This window comes from Protopterus annectens, chromosome 2.part1 (assembly GCF_019279795.1).
Source record: "Protopterus annectens isolate FY-2018-M chromosome 2.part1, PAN1.0, whole genome shotgun sequence".
Taxonomy (NCBI): domain Eukaryota; kingdom Metazoa; phylum Chordata; order Ceratodontiformes; family Protopteridae; genus Protopterus; species Protopterus annectens.
In genome coordinates, this window is record NC_056729.1 from 569,849,992 (window position 1) to 569,869,793 (window position 19,802).

Sequence of the window (19,802 nt, forward strand, 5' to 3'; positions counted from 1 at the left end):
CCAACAATGTCCTGTTCCTCTACGGGAACCATCTGGGAAGTAGGCGCAGGCTGTCCCTGGGGTTGGATGATGGAAGACAGGCCCATCTGAGAGGGAATGGTGGGTGGATCCATAGCAAAAGCCTGGGGCCTCGAATCCCTCGAAAGGACCCTCTCCATGATGTCGAATGCCGAGGGTGAGCTGCTCTCCCTGGGATCCGAAAGCAGCCCCCTTGGATCTGGCGCATGGATCGGTGCTGGAGATGACCCGATCAGATCCAAAAGGGCAGTGCAATCCAAGCTCAATGGAGCTGAAGGCACACTGACCCCTCCGGATCCGATGCTCATCTCACGGCCCAGAGAGCTCGGATCTGAAAATGGATCCGACAAACCCGAAGGTACAGTCAGCGCCGACACCACCCCGGCTCTGAAGCTACTCGGATCTGACAGCTCCGAACCCTGGTAGTGGGTCGGAGAAGGAGCAATGGGGGCAAAAAAATGGGGTCAAGCTCCCCCCGGAGGGGGAGGGTAGGCAAGAGCACTCCCATCTGCAGCTGGGCCTGAAGAAATTGACGCATCATCTGGTCCATGTCTGCGTCGGATAAACTTCTTGTTGACCTGGATGAGGCTGCCGAGGCTGGCCAGGAAGGCCACCTGGACGACCTCGAAGGTGACCAGGTCTCCTCCTCCGGCTCCGGGGAGGAACGTGGAGAATGAAGCCTGGAGGGGGAAGACCCGGAGACCTTAAGGGGGAAGGCGAGCTGCTTAGACGGCGGGGCCGAGGGAGCTGAATTGACCCGCCTCTTGTGGCTACGATGCCTGTCCCTATCATGCTCCTTGTCTTTCCTATCCTTTTTCCCGGAGTCCCTTTCCTCCTGAGCTGGAGAGGGAGTTTGAATCCCAGCCAGGGGAGTGGGAATGATAGGTGGAGCAGCCACAGCTGCGGCTGGTGCCACAGAGGGGGAGGAGGACAAAGCTGAATCCAGGGGCAAAAGGCCCGCAAGGACTAGCTTAGTCTGCCTATCCCTCAAAGCCCTGGGGTTGAAGGCTGCACAGATGCAGCCTGATGAAAGATGGTCCATACCCAGGCAAATAACGCACCGAGTGTGGCCATCCGCTGGGGACAGCTTATGGCCAGACTCGGAGCATTTAGAAAAAATTGCTTTTGGGCCTTCAGACATTTTGAAAAGAACAGGCCCACACGCACACACCTTCACACACAGACAGAAGGGGGGAGGGAAATTAAAATCTACACTAAACTAACAATAAAACTACCCAAATAGATTAAGGGAGAAAGGGGTACCACACACACTAAGATTACAGAGGTTTTAAAGGGAAAAAAGGTTTAAATATTCTACTTCGACTCACAAACCAAACGCTAGGAGCTCATTCTCAGATGCTTCAAGAAGCTGCGGCAAATGAGATCTGGGGGGCTAGAGGGAGGTCGCAGGGCATTATGGGTAGGGGGAGGAGCTTGGAGCTCGGATCTTTTGCTAGGAAAGCTGCCGTCTCGGATCAGAATCGGATCCGATACCCACAGGTTGCTGATCAAATGAAGTTAACTACTTCAGATGATCTGTTGAATATAATGTCTTCAGTTTTTCTGTTCTTGGTCAGATCTAAGCCCAAGATAGCTTCCCCCATAAACAGTGTTACAGTATTTCTAAAGCTATATGTTATTGGTGTTACAATATTTCTAAAGTTAAACAAGATCTATTTTATCTGCTTAATAGTCTTGTAAGTAGGTTACATGGACAATGCTGCTGTTTTTATTTTAAAATATTCTTATTTCATAATTTTGTCTTTCACTGAAAAATGAAGATTATACTTGTAGATGACTTTGTTATTTTCTAGTATGCAGTCAGTCAACCAGTCAGTTGTTCAGTCCATAAATGGTTTTGCTGGAAAAAAAAGTGGGACAGCATTTTATACATTAAAGAAATATACATACAGAATAAATTATGTATACAAGTCTAAATAGCTTACAAATGCAATAAGCATTTGGAATGTTTGTATGTGTGTGTGTGTGTGTGTGTGTGTGTGTGTGTGTGTGTGTATGTGTATAACATTAACATTACTGTTTTTTTTTTTTGCATAATTTAAATGCAGTCTTCTTATTCTTCTGGCTTTTCCTGGTTAGGGGTCGCCACATTGGATCACCTGTCCGCTCATGATTGGCAATGGAGTTTTATGGTGTTGAGTTGCCAGCTCAGCACCCAACCTTCCACAGAAGGCACACACACATGCACTCACACCTAGGGCTAATTTAGAGTGTCCAATCCACCTACAGCATGTCTTTGGGATGTGGGAGGAAATCGGAGCACCTGGAGGAAACCCACACGACCACAGGGAGGACATGCAGACTCCGCACAGAAGGCACCCCAGCTGAGAATCGAACTGGAGAACCTCTTGCTGTGAGGCAGCAATGCTGACCGCTGCACCACTGCGGCTGCCCCTGTAATTGAAATACGGTAAGTTGTAATAAAGATTAGGAGACATGCCTAACTAATGCTGCTTCACTGGCATGGGCAAGAGTGTAGCTCAATGTATAAACCTTGGTGTATATATTATTTTTTGTCTGCTGAGCGTTTTGTCCCCCACAAGAGTACTGAGTATGTCACATTCAAGCACGAAAATTTAATAAAAAGGTGACAAGCCATGCAGTGAAAATGGCAACAATGTTCAAATAAAAGTAGGCTTATTATATTACTGAATATATAATTAAAGGCTACAGGTGTAGACATGCTGGTATATGTGTTATACCTTTAATTACATAGTTAAAACATGTACCATATATCAAGTGACAGCTTTGTTGGAGGACTAAGGTGAGGAGTTGTATCTGGGGACATGGACATAAAGATCAGAAATGTCTGACTGAACCCTGGCATTCAGTTGTATTTCCTATACCTGCCATTTTAGCAGTTTAATCTCCTGACAGATTATGTGTGACAGAAAATAATCATGGCAATTGAATTCTAATACATCACAACAACTTAGTCTTCGATAAAATTCTACATATTCATTTTTATTATGAATTATATTCCCAAGTATTATACAACTGTTATCACAAGATGATGTGTAAAGAAAGTATTCAACTTACTGTTTTAAAAAGTAATGTGGATACGGCCTTCTGATATCTAGGATACAGCAATAACTATGATTAGTACATATTTCTAAATGAAAAAAGAAACAAGATAGCATAAAAATATAACGTGGTAAGTGCAGGTAATTCAAATTATCAGTGTATTTTTTGTAATCTTACTTTTGAAGCAGATTATGACAGCCACTTCTAATACAGCTAAAACAGCAATACTTCCCAACAGGATACACAAGATCATAGAGCTGCATGGCAGACCTAAAGGCAGACAGAAACAATAAATCAGCAATATCACGAACATAGTAAAGTCTCATAAATTGTTTTATGTAAAAAAACAGTAACTTATTGAATAGTAGATCTGCAAGACAAACTAAGCTAGAAAGCCAATATAATTAAACTTTTGGACTGACTGATAGTACTATAGTCAACAAATTATAAATTGTGAATATTTTACAAAAACAAATTAAAGTTTATGAAGAGCATATAATATGAATAAAGAAGCTGCTGTTAAGGTAAAGACAATTTCATCCACTGATTGTGCCCCGTGTTCTGCCACGTGTACCAGTTGCACTTAATTATTATCTTGCTGTTTCTTATTTGTGACTGGTTTCTTCATGTCTGCTTCAATATTTTGTTGAATTTAGGTACTTCAGAAAGTCTATTCCATGCACTTGATTTTAAATATGCTTCCACACATAATCCCTGAACTTTCCTGTATCTATCTATCTTCCACAGGCTGCCTTCATTCTTCAATAACTCCTCCCGCTTTGAAAATAACTATGCTTTTTTTTCAGTTACCTTTAAATACTGAAATGTTACTGTCATGTTTCTTCTTCCACCCTTTATTCCAGGACATCCATATTAAAATATATGTGTGTGTGTGTGTGTGTGTGTGTGTGTGTGTGTGTGTGTGTGTGTGTGTATGTATATATATATATATATATATATATATATATTTTTTTTTTTTTTTTTTTTTTGCCATGTCTTAATAAGTCTTCATCCATAGGCCCAATACCATTCTACATTTCTACATAGCCACTATTTTAACACCATCCTTGCGACAGTAGAAGCTTCATAAGTGATTGCAGTACTCATAGTCTGGAAAAAAAGAAATGCCCCATTTTCCCCTGATGGCACACTGTCTTAAGGATCTGATATCCTCATCCATACTTTCTTTGCTGCCTTTTCATACTGACTGCTCTCTTCAAGATTGAAAGATATAATTATACCAGCATTTACTTCTGTTGTGATGGCTGTGATTACCACACTTACTGTATATTTGTAACCCTGAATATTTTTTTGTCTATGAATATTACATATTTTCACTGAAGCTCAAATATAACAATTGTTCTAATGTTGCTAAGTCTATTTCTGTCCTGTGTGATCCTTATTTTGCACTGACACAACTATAGATGTTTGTAAAACCTGTATATAGAAACATGTCTCTATAACTCTTCAATGATACACTGATAGAGACATTGATGAGTATGGGGCCCATAACCGAATTCTATGATGCACTGCTTATTATTTTTCCAGCTTTAGTGTGGATCCCTTATGTTGTTTTTCTTTTGGCTTTTCCCAGTTAGGGGTCACCACAGCGGAACTTCAGTTTGCTAATGATTGGCAGTTGATTTTTACGGTGCTGAGGTACCAGCCCAACGCCCAACCTTCAACGAAGGCATGCCCATTCATGCATGTCTTTCAAACTCCACTCGACCATGGGGAGAACATGCAGACTCCACAAAGAAGGCACTCCCGCTGAGAATCGAACGGGAGACCCTCTTGCTGTGAGGCAACAATGCTACCAACTACAAATTTAAAAGTGGGATGTAGTAACCACAATACCTTCTGATGAATCCTTGAATCATGACATGGGTAGTGTTAGTACAAACAAAGTTTCACCTTTTCAATGTTCAACGTAAAACACTTGAAATAATCAACAGTTAAAGATGGTGTCAGTCCCAAGCATATCAATAAGTATTCTGGAGACAAATCAGCAACTATTCTGGGGACAAATCAATAAATTTTCTGGGATCTGTGCCCGAACAGAAAATGTCCATTTATTTATTCAGCCACATTTTCTTAAGGAATCATATTACACTTTAACTGCAGCCAATGGCCTTATGAAGACAAAACCCATTTTCACAATACCCTGAGTTTTAAACTAAAATATTCTCAACTTCTGTTAAACAAATTATTAGAATTTCACATATCCTGTAGCTGATTTTCTACAGAGCAAATGCAGTAATTTGAACCATTTAATGGAAAACTGCACTCTAGAACTATAAAAATCTGCCTTTTTCAGTCTATCTTTGTTTCCTGACCTATTTTAACACCTAAAATCACTCTAAGTGCTTTATTTGTAATTTTAGTGTGTTTTCCACAACATGGCTACCAATGGGGCTTGATGTATCAATGTGATCTTGTTCTCCCTCAACCCTTTCTCTTTCCCATAATGCTTTGTATGACTCATGCCAGACATAAGGAAGTAACTTTGAATTCCCATGCCATTGACAGATAATGGGGTTTGGGAGGGTCACTGTTATTTTCTTTACATTCTGTAAAAGGACTGCTTCTTTTCTGTCTCTAATCACCCTCATTTATGTTTGGCTCAGACCTGGTTTTGCACTATACTTAGAAGTTATCCAGCTACAGCCAGAAAAGTAACTAAATTGCAGGCCTTTGTTAAAGGTTTTATTTTGTAGTCTAAGAGGAATTGATGCTGCAAGGGTCTCTCAGTGCAGTGACAGTTTTAACACCTCTGCAGTAGTCTGGGGGGTGGGGACTCTCAATTCCTTTTGAACTACAAAAAAAAACACTGCATACAAAGCATTAGGGAAAGAGAAAGGGTTGAGGGAGAACAAGATCATGTTGATACATCAAGTCCCATTGGTAGCTATGTCGTGGAAAATAGGCTAAAATTACAAATAAAGCAGAGTGAGTTTGAGGTGTTAAAATAGATCAGGAAACAAATATAGAGTGAAAAAATAGATTTTTTTTAGTTCTAGGGTGGAGTTTTCCTTAAAAGGCTGTACCAGCAGAATGAGATGTAGTAAGAATTTCATACATAAGTAGTTTCATATGTAGGGGTGATGGATTTAAATTGTGTACATGAGTCAGATTAAACAAAACGTATTTTTTAAATGTAGCTTCTTAGCATCACTTATCCACGGTGGTGGTGCTGTGGTAGCATTGTCGCCTCACAGTAAGACGCTGACCGGTTCGACTCTCAGATAGAGCGTCTTCTGCATGGAGACATGCGTGAATGGGCGTACCTTCGTTGAAGGTTGTGCGTTAGGGCTGGCAACTCAGCACGTAAAAATCAACTGCCAATCATTAGCGGACCGGCGTTCCACTGTGGCGACCCCTAACCGGGAAAAGCCAAAAGACACAACAACAACAACAACTTCTTAATATCATACAAAATGGCCTTCTCCAGTTCTTATACTAAACAAACGTCATTCCAGACTCAGTTTAGCACTAGCTACCATATTTGTATGTTAAAACAAGGGAAGAAACATACTTGTCAACCTCTTAGCACAGGAATTCTGGACAAAGCCAAAAATAATGCTAGGCTCAAAGGTAGAAAATCAGGGACAGATTTTTAACAATTGCTCTTATAAACTTAGAAAGTTGGCAAAATGATAGGCTACATTAGTGTGCATTTTCCAAAAGATACAAAATCTAAAATTCAAATGTCTTGTTATTATTTAGTGGCTTCAGTACTCAATGGATTTGCCAGAAAACCACAAATTTTATGAGGAACAGACCAGAAATCTGAGGCAAAAATTTGGACATTTCAGAGGTATGTCAGAAATGTAGTACATTTAAATTCATGTTTCTCTTTTTGCTTGAGTTTTACTGGGTGAAACCAAAACTTCCCTTCCTCTTGGAGTGATTTTCTAGTAATATCTGGGGCTTAAACTCCCTATCATTAGACTTCCAAGCATGAACTTCTTACATCATAATAAGTTTATCTATCAATCAAAGTATTTTGCTTTTGGTCAGCAAAAGCAAGCCAAATCATATGACTGATACTGACTGTTAAACTTCCATTTACAGCATCTTCTTACAAGAAAGATTGGGTGTTAGATGTTTTACATTTTACTGTTTTACTTAAATTAATTTGCAGACCAGTTAAACAGTTTCCTGCAGTCTGTATCTGGCCTATGGGCCATGTGTTTGACACCCCTGATTAGAATATACTTAATGGTAGAAGGTATTCATAAAACCACAAAGAGATTTTTGAATCTTAAGAAAGATACATGATACAACAAATGGTGTAATTATATGCTAGGGCAGTGAATGAGCAATTGTGCCTTACTGTGCTGATGAAGAAGATGCACAAAAATGAGTGATTTTAAATAATGCAAACCACAGCTGACATAACATTTCAGACTAAATGGTGTTTTACTGTAATCCCTGCCTCAGAAAGAGTCAATTACTTATTAAAAGCTGCATTTCTAGAATAAATTTAACTTTGTAGAAGCAGGTGCTCACTTTATATACCAAGTTACAATATTACAGTTTAATATCATCTATTGTCCCTTAGTGATATATGTACATTAATAGTATTTAAGTCCTAGAACTACCTAAGAGTATGTCTTAAACAGATTAAATATGGGGTGAATCTCTGACAGTCTTCAGTCTCACTAAGAAAACTTACTTTTGACTGTTAACTTCAGTATCTCAGAAAATGTCTATTTCGACGTGCAGAAGCACTATACAATTTCCTGTAAAGAAGTATTACTGCTAACTGTAGTCAGAAATACACTGCAGATGGTAATGCTAAACATTTATGAGCATCGCATATCTGCTTGTGAAAGTGAAGACCGGGAACTCTTTAGTACTTAATTATTTTTATGTTCCAAGTGCATAAGCTATATCAGACATTTAATATTAAATTGGAAAAGACCATTCAACTCTAAAAATGATTTTATTTCAGTGTTCTTAAGAACTAACAATATTAAGAAGCATAAAACAGGTTTTCTCCTCTGAAAGAAGTGGTAGTTAATATGAAAGACAGATGGCTCACTATAAATGAGAAAGTGTGCTTAGTGATTACACTTTTTCATTCTTAGCTATGTTATTAAAGTACAGGAGAGCAAGCAAGTGTATATTTGCTATATGTTTTACAAAATACAGTTATTGCTCTTGAGGATGAATTATTCTTTTGAAGTAAGCACCAAGCTGATAATGTCCTATGTATTGCAATATATCCATCGTTTGTATCAAGTAGTATTATTAGATACTGCAGAATCATTTTCTATTATTTTAAAGATGACAGATAAAATGCACAGAATAAAATAACAAACAGAAAACATCATATTGTTTAAAATGTGTAACTCAGACATCCTTCTTGGAAAAATGTAATGATTTCATGTTTAATTGTAAATGGATCCATTTAGTAATGTTTTCAAGAAAGTACAACAGATCTAGTACTATAAGAGATATAATAGATTTTCATATGCATGTTATGTTTAATGTAATAAAAAAACTGCACTGCAAGAGAAATAATAGATTTTCATATGCGTGTTAAGTTTAATATAAGAAAAAGCTGCACTGCAGGAGAACTAATAGATTCATGTGCACATTATGTTTAATGTAATAAAAATTGCACTGTAAGAGAAATTATAGATTTGTATATGCATGTTATGTTTAATGTAATAAAAAACTGTACTGTAAGAAAAATAATAGAGTTTAATATGTTATATTTAATGTACTAAAAACTGTACTGCAAGAGAAATAATATATTTTCATATGCATGTTATATTTAATGTAATAAAAAATGCACTGCAAGATAAATAATTGATTTTCATGTGCACATTATGTTTAATGTAATAAAAATTGCACTGTAAGAGAAATTATAGATTTTTATATGCATGTTATGTTTGATGTCATAACAAACTGCACTGCAAGAGAAATAATATATTTTCATATGCATGTTATATAGTCTACACTTATTCCTAGCCTTTAGTTAGATATTGGTATATCTGTTCATTACTGTCCTTCATATTGTATGTATAGCTAATGTTTGCTGCAGTATGTGTTATTTGCTATTGTATGTATATTCAATTGTTCTTCATCTACTCTGCTACTTATTTATTGTTCTGTGGAGCCTTTCTCCCCGGGCCTCCACTGAAAAAGGACCTGTGTCCAGATGGACTTTCCCGGAAAACAAATGTAAATAAATAATAAATATTGTGTATAATGTCATAAAAAACTGCACTGCAAGTGAAATAATAGATTTTCATATGCATGTTATGTTTAATGTAATAAAAAACTGTGCTGCAAGAGAAATAATAGATTTTTCATATACATGTTATATTTAATATAATAAAAAAACTGCACTGGAAGTGAAATAACAGATTTTCATATGCATGTTATGTTTAATGTAATAAAAAAACAGTTGCACTGAAGAACATGCACACAAGCAAACACACCCATACACAAAATAAATAAATATTAAATAAATAATGTGTTCCCAGAAGAAACTTTGTTTATGGATCAATATCTATAACCTATATTGTACAACATGTTCATATAAAGAATTGTCAAGTAGTAATAAGAAGAATCTCTGTGTTCAATGACCAAGAATCTTCCATTATGGAATTTATTGGACTTCTGTGTTTAAAGAGATATCTTGAAAGGGACACTTTCAACCTAACATCTATTTTTTCTTCATATTTTTGCCATAAGTATTGATGGATCCTTTATTTCAGGTTAATTTACACAGTTGCAGGAAAAGTCAGCCAGAGACAACTTTGGCCACAAAGGGAAAGATGTCATCAGAAGTGCAGCTGACTTTTATAGTGCCCAGGACCATTCAACAAACTGGCACCTCAGATCTCCAGCTCTGAATTTGAAGAGCAGAAAAAAATGGTGTACTCAATCTAAAACCGGGTACATGCCCTTTCTCTGCCCCAGCTCTTCACTGGAAGAAATAAAGAAGGATCGGCTCCAATAGACTAGCCACAGCAGTCTAAAGCCAGATACACATCTCCTCCCTCACCCAGTTTTTCTTTGGTACAACAATAAAAAAGGTCTGCTTTATTACTCTGGCATTCTAAACCAGATACAACCCTCAGTACCCCAGTTCTTCAGTGGAAGAGCAAGAAAAAGTTCCTTTCCAATAGACTAGCCATGGCAGTCTAAAGCTAGAAACAAAAAAAATGTTTTCTTACTCGGGCTTGCCAAGCCAAATACACACCCCTCCCTATCCCAGCTTTTCAGTGGAGGAAACAAAAATGAATAAATAAATACAATAAGAATGAAAAAAAAATGAAAAATAACATTTGTTGCATTTTAAATTGTAGCAAACTGACTGCTACATTTGTATTAATTTGCTTTCTAGGACTATAGCTTATATCAGCATCTATATTACCCAATTGAATGTTTAGGTTAGCGAATACCTAAATGTTAACCTGCTAATATCAAAAAATTAAAACAGCAAATGGCCGATTTAATGTAGGGAATTAACTCCCTTGGCCACAAAAAAAACCCCATTTAAACCAAAATAAAGTGGGGGGTTGTGCCCCCACACCCCCTAACTAAATAAACCAACTCCGAGATTGCTCTACAGTGGGGAAAGGGGCAAAATCTGCATAACAGCCAAGGGAATTGTTTTCCTGCATTAAATCAGCCATTCACATTTTTTTGCTTTTGCTATTACCAGATCGACATTTAGGTATTCGCTAAGCTAAACGTTCGATCAGGTAATAGGGACCCTTATCCCATACAAAGAACTGATGCACTAAACTCGCTTTCTGTATTGGCATTCAGCAATGTTGATACAGAAAGAACAACACAAGAACTCCACTAGAGAATTGCACCTTCTAACACCTTGTGCTTTTAGCAGCTACCCCCTTTACCCTACCCTTTCTATGCCACTGGACCACATTACTGGCAAATGTGCATGCCTATGGATCACTGTTTTGTACTGCTGGTGCAGTTTGCAGTGGTTGTGTTCTCTGATGCCCCATGCATCACATTGTCACAGACAGAGCCAGATCATGGTCCAATATGGCTCTAGGCAGGGTAATGGACTGCCCCCACAACCATATCGTTATCCCATTAATTGACTGTCTCTCCTCAATTACCATAAAGCACACTTCAAACCTGTTAATGCACAAACTATTTCTTTCTTTACTTTTGCATTGATTATAGAGATTTGGATTTTTAATTTAAAAGTGTTATTTTAAGTTTTACACGAAGAACACTGATAGCCATTTGCAAAACAAAACAGTTTCACACTGAAAAAAAGACTTGCCATAATCAGCAGTAAACAACTCTTCCCTTGAAACTCACATTTACTGAAAATGTATTTGGCAATTCATTAAACTAGAAGACATGCTGGGACTCATAGTCAAACATCATATTGTGAAGCATTGATTAGAAGAGTGCAGGAATTCAAAAGACAAATGCGCAACACAACAGCTAACAGCTTAGCACAGTGCAGTGGATAAAGGTGTCCCTTTTTTGGGGCAGCTTAGTAGTAATGTCTGGTGAAGTGTTCATAATCACTCATTAGAAAAATGATGATTGAAGGAATCAGACTCTGCACTATAGAAGCAGCTCATAGCCTGACTCATCTGCACTAAGTACCATTCAAAGTGTTGTAGCCCAACACAGTGTATTTCATACTTATGTGCCTGCAAAACAAAGTTAATTAAAAATTTACTGTCCAGTTTATTCATAGTCATATAATAAGCATACTGTTGATAGTCAATAAAACTAGAAAAACAAGTATCATATCCAAAGAACATGGCTCATATGATAATGGTTATCTGACAATCTTCTTATCCTTAACCCCAAGAAGACCAAGCTCTTGCTCTTTCTCTCCTGCTCGCTTTCAAACCATAAATCCACATTTACTATAACATCCTCCAACAACACTATCATAAAACCTGAACCTCATACAAAACTGTTAGGCATCATTATTAATGATGAACTCAAATTCAACTTACACTTATTGCAAGGAATAAAAAAAACACACCAGAAACTTGGCCTGCTCTATCGCAACAAAAAATTTCTTATTCCAAATGCTTGACTCTCCCTAGCACAGTCCTTCCTGCTTCCACACTTCTCCATGCAGCCCCAATATTAATCAATATACAAGCTACTACCTTGAACAAACTGCAACAAACTTACCACAAAATTGCAAGATTCATTACTAACTCCCCCTACAACTCCCATCACTGCCTTGCCCTGAACACATTACAATGGCTTGAATTCCCTCAACTACTGCTTTCTCAATTTCAAGTTATACACTCCATTCTATACAGATCTTCTTCCTGTGCAGCTCTCGCTGCTTTTTTATCTACCTACTCCCCTTCTAGAACCCTCCGCACCTCTAACCAGCAACTTCTGAATGTAGATCATCCAAAGAAGAACATAGGCAAACTACTATACAATTGCTCAGTAGCCTAAGCTTGGAACAAAAACCAAAAAAGCACAAGAAGCCCCAATGGAAGGAACGTATCCAAAAAACGTGATGATGCCAAGTAGTAGTTGTAATGAAATTTAATAGATCCACAACACATAAACGCTGACAATAAACCAACTGCGTTTTCGTATTAACTTCTTCAGATAAAAAATAAGACCAGATAAAGACAGTTTAAATAATAGGCTGACATTGATGTTCTAGTCATTCATTGGTTCATACACAATTTGAAAATTATTACCACATTAAAATATCGTACAAGTATATGCATGTGTATATGTCTCATAGAAATGTACATAACAAAAGGCGCTTGCCAAAAACATTGTACAGATATCTTTCAAAAACATTCTGATTAAATATATAAAAATATATATATGTTTTAATGGTATTTAATAGTGTTTAATAAATATTTAAAAGGTTTTAAAATATTAATAAAAATATGTATAAATATGTATGTACAGTTTAATTGATCAGTTATATACAAGTAAATGTGAATGTATATCTGAAAAACAATTTTATATTCTAGAAAATCTAATTGATTGTATTACAACTTGGCTTGTCTCAGTTTTAACACTGGTTTAATGGAAATGGTATCATTTAATCCAGGGGGGGTGGTGACATCCAAAATAATTTGCCAAAAAAGCTCTCGATATTCTAAACGGGTCTCCCACATACCCCCTCTGGTATCCTTATCAACCACTTCCAAAACAAAAAAGGTGTATATAGCGTCCTGACAATTTTGTTTGTGACAAAATAATGCATTTTTTTGATTCTGTTTACTGATTTCATAATAGTGTTCGTAGATACGTGTTTTTAATTTCCTTTCAGTCTTTCCAACATAAAAGGAATAACATACCTTACAAACAGCAAGGTAAACTAATCCATGAGTATGACAATTTGCATAACAGTTACTTTGCAAAGTTCTATTTCTACTAGTTAATTCCAATTTTGACCCATTAAATAAATAACAACATTGGGAACAGGCCCCACATTTAAAGGTCCCTGTCCTGGTTCTACATTTATTTCTAAATTTGTTCTCAAACATGTTCTTGAAATTTAAGTCCCTTCTGTAGGTAAAAGTTAAAGGGGTATTCTTTAAAGATTCTAAATCAGTGTATTGTAAAAATCTATTCCATTCCCTACCTACTACACTTTTAATCACCCCTGAGTCACCATTGTAGTCAAGAACAAAGGTGTCCTGTCGGATGTTTGAAGTACTGGGTGGTTTGTTGGATAATATAGGATTGTCTTGTCCCAAAATAGGTGAAAATCTATCAGTTCTACCATTAATTACTTCTTGTTTAATTTCATTTAACAATGGTAATGGGTAACCCCTATCTAGAAACATATTACATACGTTGTCACATTCCAAAAGAAAATCCATTTCTTCAGAAGTCATCCAGCTAATTCTAACAAGTTGCCCTTTGACTAGATTTTTCTTTTGGAAAAAAGGGTGACCACTTTGAAAATGCGGTTAGGAATTAGAAAATGTAGGTTTACGATATACTCTGGAGGAAAATCTGTATTTTAATTTGGTAATGTTAACATCCAAAAAGTTGAAAGAATCATAATCTATTTGGTAAGTGAAGTCCAAGAAATTAGTAGTGTTTTTAATATAAGACAAAAATTCCAGAAATTTTTCTTCTATGACTAGAGTGTTGGGTATGTTGTTATTCCTTATGGGCTGTGGTTGCGTGGCATGCTGAGATTGTGGGCTATGTGTCATTTGGGTCATGTTGGGTGGTGGAGGATGCGTGTGTTTCTGCTTTGGAGGGCTCTGTTGCTTGGGCAGATTTTTATTGAGAGCCTCTGTGAATGTAGGTGTGTGTTTTGTGTTTCTATGTGTGTGTTTTGGTAGTGTAGGTTTTGAGGGACTATGTGATGAGTGTGGTGTGGTGCAAGTGTTTACCTTCTCCTCTTGACTGTCTAGTCCAGTCTTGGGTGAAGACAGCTTTGCTTCCAGTTTGACTATATAAGTGCATCTCTCACAGGTTGTAGTGTTGGGTGGTAGGAGGAGAGGGTTGTCTGTGTACATGCTGCATTGCCCAAAGACGCCCAGATTCATCAGGTAGACAGGAGAAAACACCGGGAGCTGACCCTTAGACATGCCTGGATAGGTGCTTATTAAGTACTAAAAGCTGTTTTCCTCTAGATAAGTGAGGAAAGTTGAGTGCTGTAGTAATTAGTAGCTTATTTACACTTACAACGAGTTCTGAACAAGTGCTGAGTTCAAAGAAACAGATTTGAGTGCTAAAACTAAGAAAACTGACTAGTTCTAAGGGAAAATTTGAAGAGCAGATTTTATGGTGCTAGGAATAGTTTAACCCTAACTAAGTGGCGATGCATAAAGTGTGTTTTTTTTTGTTTTGTTTTTTTAATAACAGTAGCAAATGATTTAAACAAATTAACCAATTAACCTATAAGAGCTAAAAACTGAGCTACATTTCAGCAGTCTTCGATCAGACAAGTTCTATCTGCAGACCCCTGCCACTAGTGTGCAGAGGAACCTTCTCCAAAAAAAGATGGCCTGGATTAGTGCTCAAATTATACAAACAAAGCTAGATTCAGCTGGTCTGAATCTAATCTATGCTACAGCAAACAAGGTGTACCAATTTCAGAAAGAGACAGTGGAAATAAGCAGGCACAATAAGCCTCTAACCAGAAACTTCCAGCTCAGAAGAACTTGCTATGTGTTTTAGTGACACAGTCAATGTGACTACTTTAGTGACTCAGCTGGTAAGTGAAGTGCTTCATAGGCTGCCCTTGTAAAGTGTACTGAGTTCAAATCCATTCAGAGCTGTCAGTGTGTTTTTTCATGACATTTCCATGATAGCATAAGTACAATCCTCAAACTCTTTAGATATCATAACTTGTTTCAGTTGATACATGTTCTTACTTTCTGTACCCCACCAACCCTGTGTGTTTTTTACATTTTTTATCAAGTACTTCAGTTTGATGTTTGTTCGAATGTCTCATAACCCCTTCTCCTCTTTCTTTTGCATCCCAGGATTTTTCACCATCTCCCCTTGTAGCATTGTGTCCATTATATATGCATTTCTGTGACCCTGCTACTTCCTGTACCGTCCTGCCTTAGGCATACTTCCCCTACTTCCTTCCACAACAAATGCCTCTGCATAGATGTATCCCTGAGTTATAACAACAGATATGCACACAAGTACTACCAACTACGCAAGTGGTTTTATTACTACTGTAGAAAATCAAGCGTGTTCAATATTTACCACAACTGCTACCATGAGTGGGTCCAATATAATTTTCCATACGCCTGTAGTGTGACCATGACCAGAAGCCACTCATCCTACATATTTTCATGACTGCGTGTATTGTTAATGAGCCTCAGGGCTCATCGAGCACAAATACTAAACATTGGTGAATGATGCAATCCATCTCAGGGTCTGTTTTTTTTTTGTGTGCATGAGTGTCTTTGATCACCTTATGATTTTCCATTGGATAACTGTTCAGCCCCTGTTAAGTTTTTCATGTTTCACAGTTTTGACATACCTTTCCTGACTTATAATTTTGAAATCTAAGTCAGAAAGTGATGTTATCATTGTTGTTTAGAAACCATTTTTAACATGATCTAAACAACATTTATCATTACCATTTGGGATTTGGGATTATGACAGAAGTTTATATTTAAAGAGCAAGAAAACTAGTTAAAATAATGCAGTTATGAGCTAATGCTGATATTTACTAGATGTATTAGCTGGCAATCAGAACATTCAATATTGTAATGTGTTACAATGTATAATTAATCACAGGTGCTACATAAAAGTATCCTATGATAGTAATAAATACCCTTGTTCAGATCTTTGCTAAACTGTAGTTTTCACAAAAAGAAACCAAATGTTATAGTTTCTGCATAATGCGATTAACTGTACAGGACTTGATATATGTATATTGTATTTCATCTTGATGTTAGGTAGCTAAGAAAATACTGAACATTTGAGAGAGGGTATAAACAGACATAATTATGATCTTGGACTGAACGTAGTTGGATTTCAGATTTTGTCATTTGAAAGCATACTACTTTATTGCCAGATATACTTACACATTTACAATAATGACTAATCTACAGGGTCCACAGTCCACAGTACAAAAAAGGGAGAGGAAAAGCATCTTTCAAGGGTAATGATTGTACCAGAAAGATTATAAAATTTGCATCTAGATAAAGCCTCATATCCTACACAATGTTTCTAGAAGTTCAAATTTATAATTTTATTACATAGTATAAATCCCAGGACTTTTGTAGCCTGCATATACTTCTCACATTAGGAGAAATCAAGGAATTCTGGCAATGCAGGTAATTAAGACAATGCAAGGCTATGAGCTAATAATGTGCTGTTTCCTGTAGTTTAAGGTTTGTGTCCCCAAGCATTCATTTACCTACTGAGTAACTCTGAGTAATTCACTTAAGCATTGTTGTGAGAAAATTGGACCAGACTTCTCAATGTTCTCTTGGGCCACATGCCTAACAACTGCCTATGAATCTATAGCTGAAATATTGCAGCTGATGTAAGTTTTTCATACTAAAAGTGAAGACTGTTATCATTTGCTACTATCCAGATCAGTGTTAATCTAAACCTGTCTCTATATAAGCATGTAAAAGAAGACTGAATATGTCCTGTGTTATTGAACATAATATATTTTGGATGTCACATTTGCTAAATTAATTTCCTGATGCACCTGTAATTAATGAGTGTACTGTGGACATAGAAAACGCATTTGAAATAGAATGTCAGCCACATTTGGACAATGTCTTCAAAGTAGTCTGGCATAATTTAAAGACAGTAAATTCAAAAGAATATAACACATATTTTCTGCGTGGAGACATGCGTGAATGGGCGTACCTTCGTTGAAGGTTGTGCGTCAGGGCTGGTAACTCAGCATGTAAAAATCAAGTACCAATCATTAGCGGACCGGTGTTCCGAAGACTCAACATAACACATATTTTTTGACATCATTTTATAGAAAATGGTTATTTACCCAACAACTTGCAAGGAAACTGGATGGTGTTGAGAAACTATCTGGCATAATTCCTTAGAGATAATTTTTTATTGTTCTTGTATTTATTGCAAATTTTGGATAATATTTACTATGTTAGCTTCTATTTCTCATTTTTGGACATTCATTTTAGCATTAGTTTTTTTTTTCATATTACGTATTAGCTAGTATAATTTAGAGATGAAGTATGTGTTTAACATGGAAGGGTAATAGAAGAAGAAGTTTCACATTTGAAACATCCCTGATATAGTTTAGACAAAATGGACCTAAGATGAGTTTAAACTTGAATAGATCCTCACGTAAGATGAAAAGCAAATTGCCTAATATAGAGAACCCACACAGTGTGAGTAGTAGTTGTTTCCTCAAAAAATAGGAAAGTAACCAGTGGCGTTCCATGAGTCTCAAAAACTGCAAAGGTTGATATTCTGCATTTACCTCTCTGACCTCCAAATTGTAAATTATGACATCTGGTTAAGCAAGTTAGCAGATAAACTGTAAACTGGGTGTCATCATTAAGTCCTTCTCTGACTCTCTGACTCTCCAGCAAGAGCTTACAGTAATAAATACATGTACACAAATAATGACCTAAAATTCAATGCTAAAATGTGCAATATTGTCACATTCAGTAGACTATGCTTCTCCAAAAGTTATAGCATAGACAAACTGCAAAATGAAAACATAGCTCCAGACCTTTGATCATCATGTTGCAACAGATGTCAGGAAATTCTTCTACCTAGTACAGATAATTACGAAATTAATATCATCCAGATTTAAAGAATTCATGGCTCCCTTGTACTCTTCATTGATTAGGCCAATCATTGAATACAATGCCCAATTTGAGATACACATCACTGAACATATCTAACGACTAGAAAGACACCAGAGGTTCCTTAAAGAACATCACTGGCTTAAAATCCCTAAGCTATTAGAAGAGACTAGAAGCACTGTCCCTTTACTCATACCTACAGACTTCTTAGGGTGATCTGTGCCATGCCTTTCATGCAATTAAGGACCTGACAGTCCAGGATCTCTTGTATCTCCATAAAGCAAATTTTCTACACTAATACTAGAACCGGCGATCTACAAAACAAACACAATAGAACAGCAGATTCCTCTCACAGCATCTTTTCCACCACTGAAACAGACTTCCATTATACATCAAATAGTGTAATACTTTATCCTCTTTCAAATAGGAACTAGATAAATGGATGGGTTTTCACAAATTCACCAATGGCTTGACTGACCTAACTGTCACTGAAAAGGGAGTAAGGGCTTAAGGGTGGCTATTGGCAAGACATAAATGACCACGAGAGCAAGTGACTTATATTTCCTATTATCTTATGAAAGAATCAGGAAAATAAAACTAAACGCACTGCAAATTCTGTCAATAGCACACCATTGTCTAGAATGGATAGATTAGAAGAATACTTGAGACTCATGAATCTGCAGTTATCAGGTTTTCAGATACCATACAAACAAGCCAAATTAGTGAGTTTTGAAAGGACTGATTCCTCTTCCTCATTGGTGACTAAGGGTTGGTTGTTTTTAGTTAATAGGTATGGGAAAATAACCCATGCAGGGGAGGTATGAGGAAAGAAGATGTAATGGCAAATAAACTATAACAATCATATTATTGAAGAAAAGCATGCAATAGTACTAAAATAAATATGAGTATCTTCAATATTCAACCAAGAAAATATATACATATATAACTATACAAAATCAAGATTTGTATGTTTGAAGTCCCTGAATTCCCTGTCCTTGTTATCCATAGGTTTAGAGATCTTAAAAGTGAAAGCTACCAGTTTGTAAATGGATTTGATTTGTGAGAGATACCAGGGAATACTGGCCCAATACTTGTAAGAACCAGGTTAAAGATATTTTGTTCTTCAGTGGGTTCTTTGACTATCTGGTTTAGAAAGGTGATATTTAGGTCTTAGAATTCTTGGGTATATTCTATATTTGTGGTATAGCTATCACAGTTTATTCAGGTGTAATTAAAGTCTTCCAGACAGATAGAGTTTGAATTTATCTGAAGTTTATGAAGTATATTTAAGAACTTACTATGATTTTCAGGGGACATATTGAAGACCCTAAACAGGCAATGAACTGGTAGTTTGTCCTATTTAGTGTGATTTAGATTCTGTTTGTATTTGGAACAGAAGGTTAAAGTATTTATTTTACAAAAACGTGAACTGAAAACCAATGAGAGCGGTAGAAACCAGGTTTAATTTAGCGATAAAACAAATGAATGAAACACTTT

At 36.7% G+C, this 19,802-nt stretch overlaps 1 protein-coding gene across 1 annotated transcript in view; it reads right to left on the reverse strand.

The window, feature by feature from the left end:
• Positions 1–19,802, reverse strand: part of CD8B (CD8b molecule) — a 110,940-nt gene that overhangs the window by 13,184 nt on the left and 77,954 nt on the right. The window contains exons 4-5 of the mRNA XM_044062338.1: positions 3,241–3,333; positions 3,079–3,115 (exon numbers count right to left, since the gene is read on the reverse strand). Of these exons, the coding sequence (XP_043918273.1) occupies positions 3,079–3,115; positions 3,241–3,333 (130 nt within the window). The remainder of the gene's footprint in view (positions 1–3,078; positions 3,116–3,240; positions 3,334–19,802) is intronic.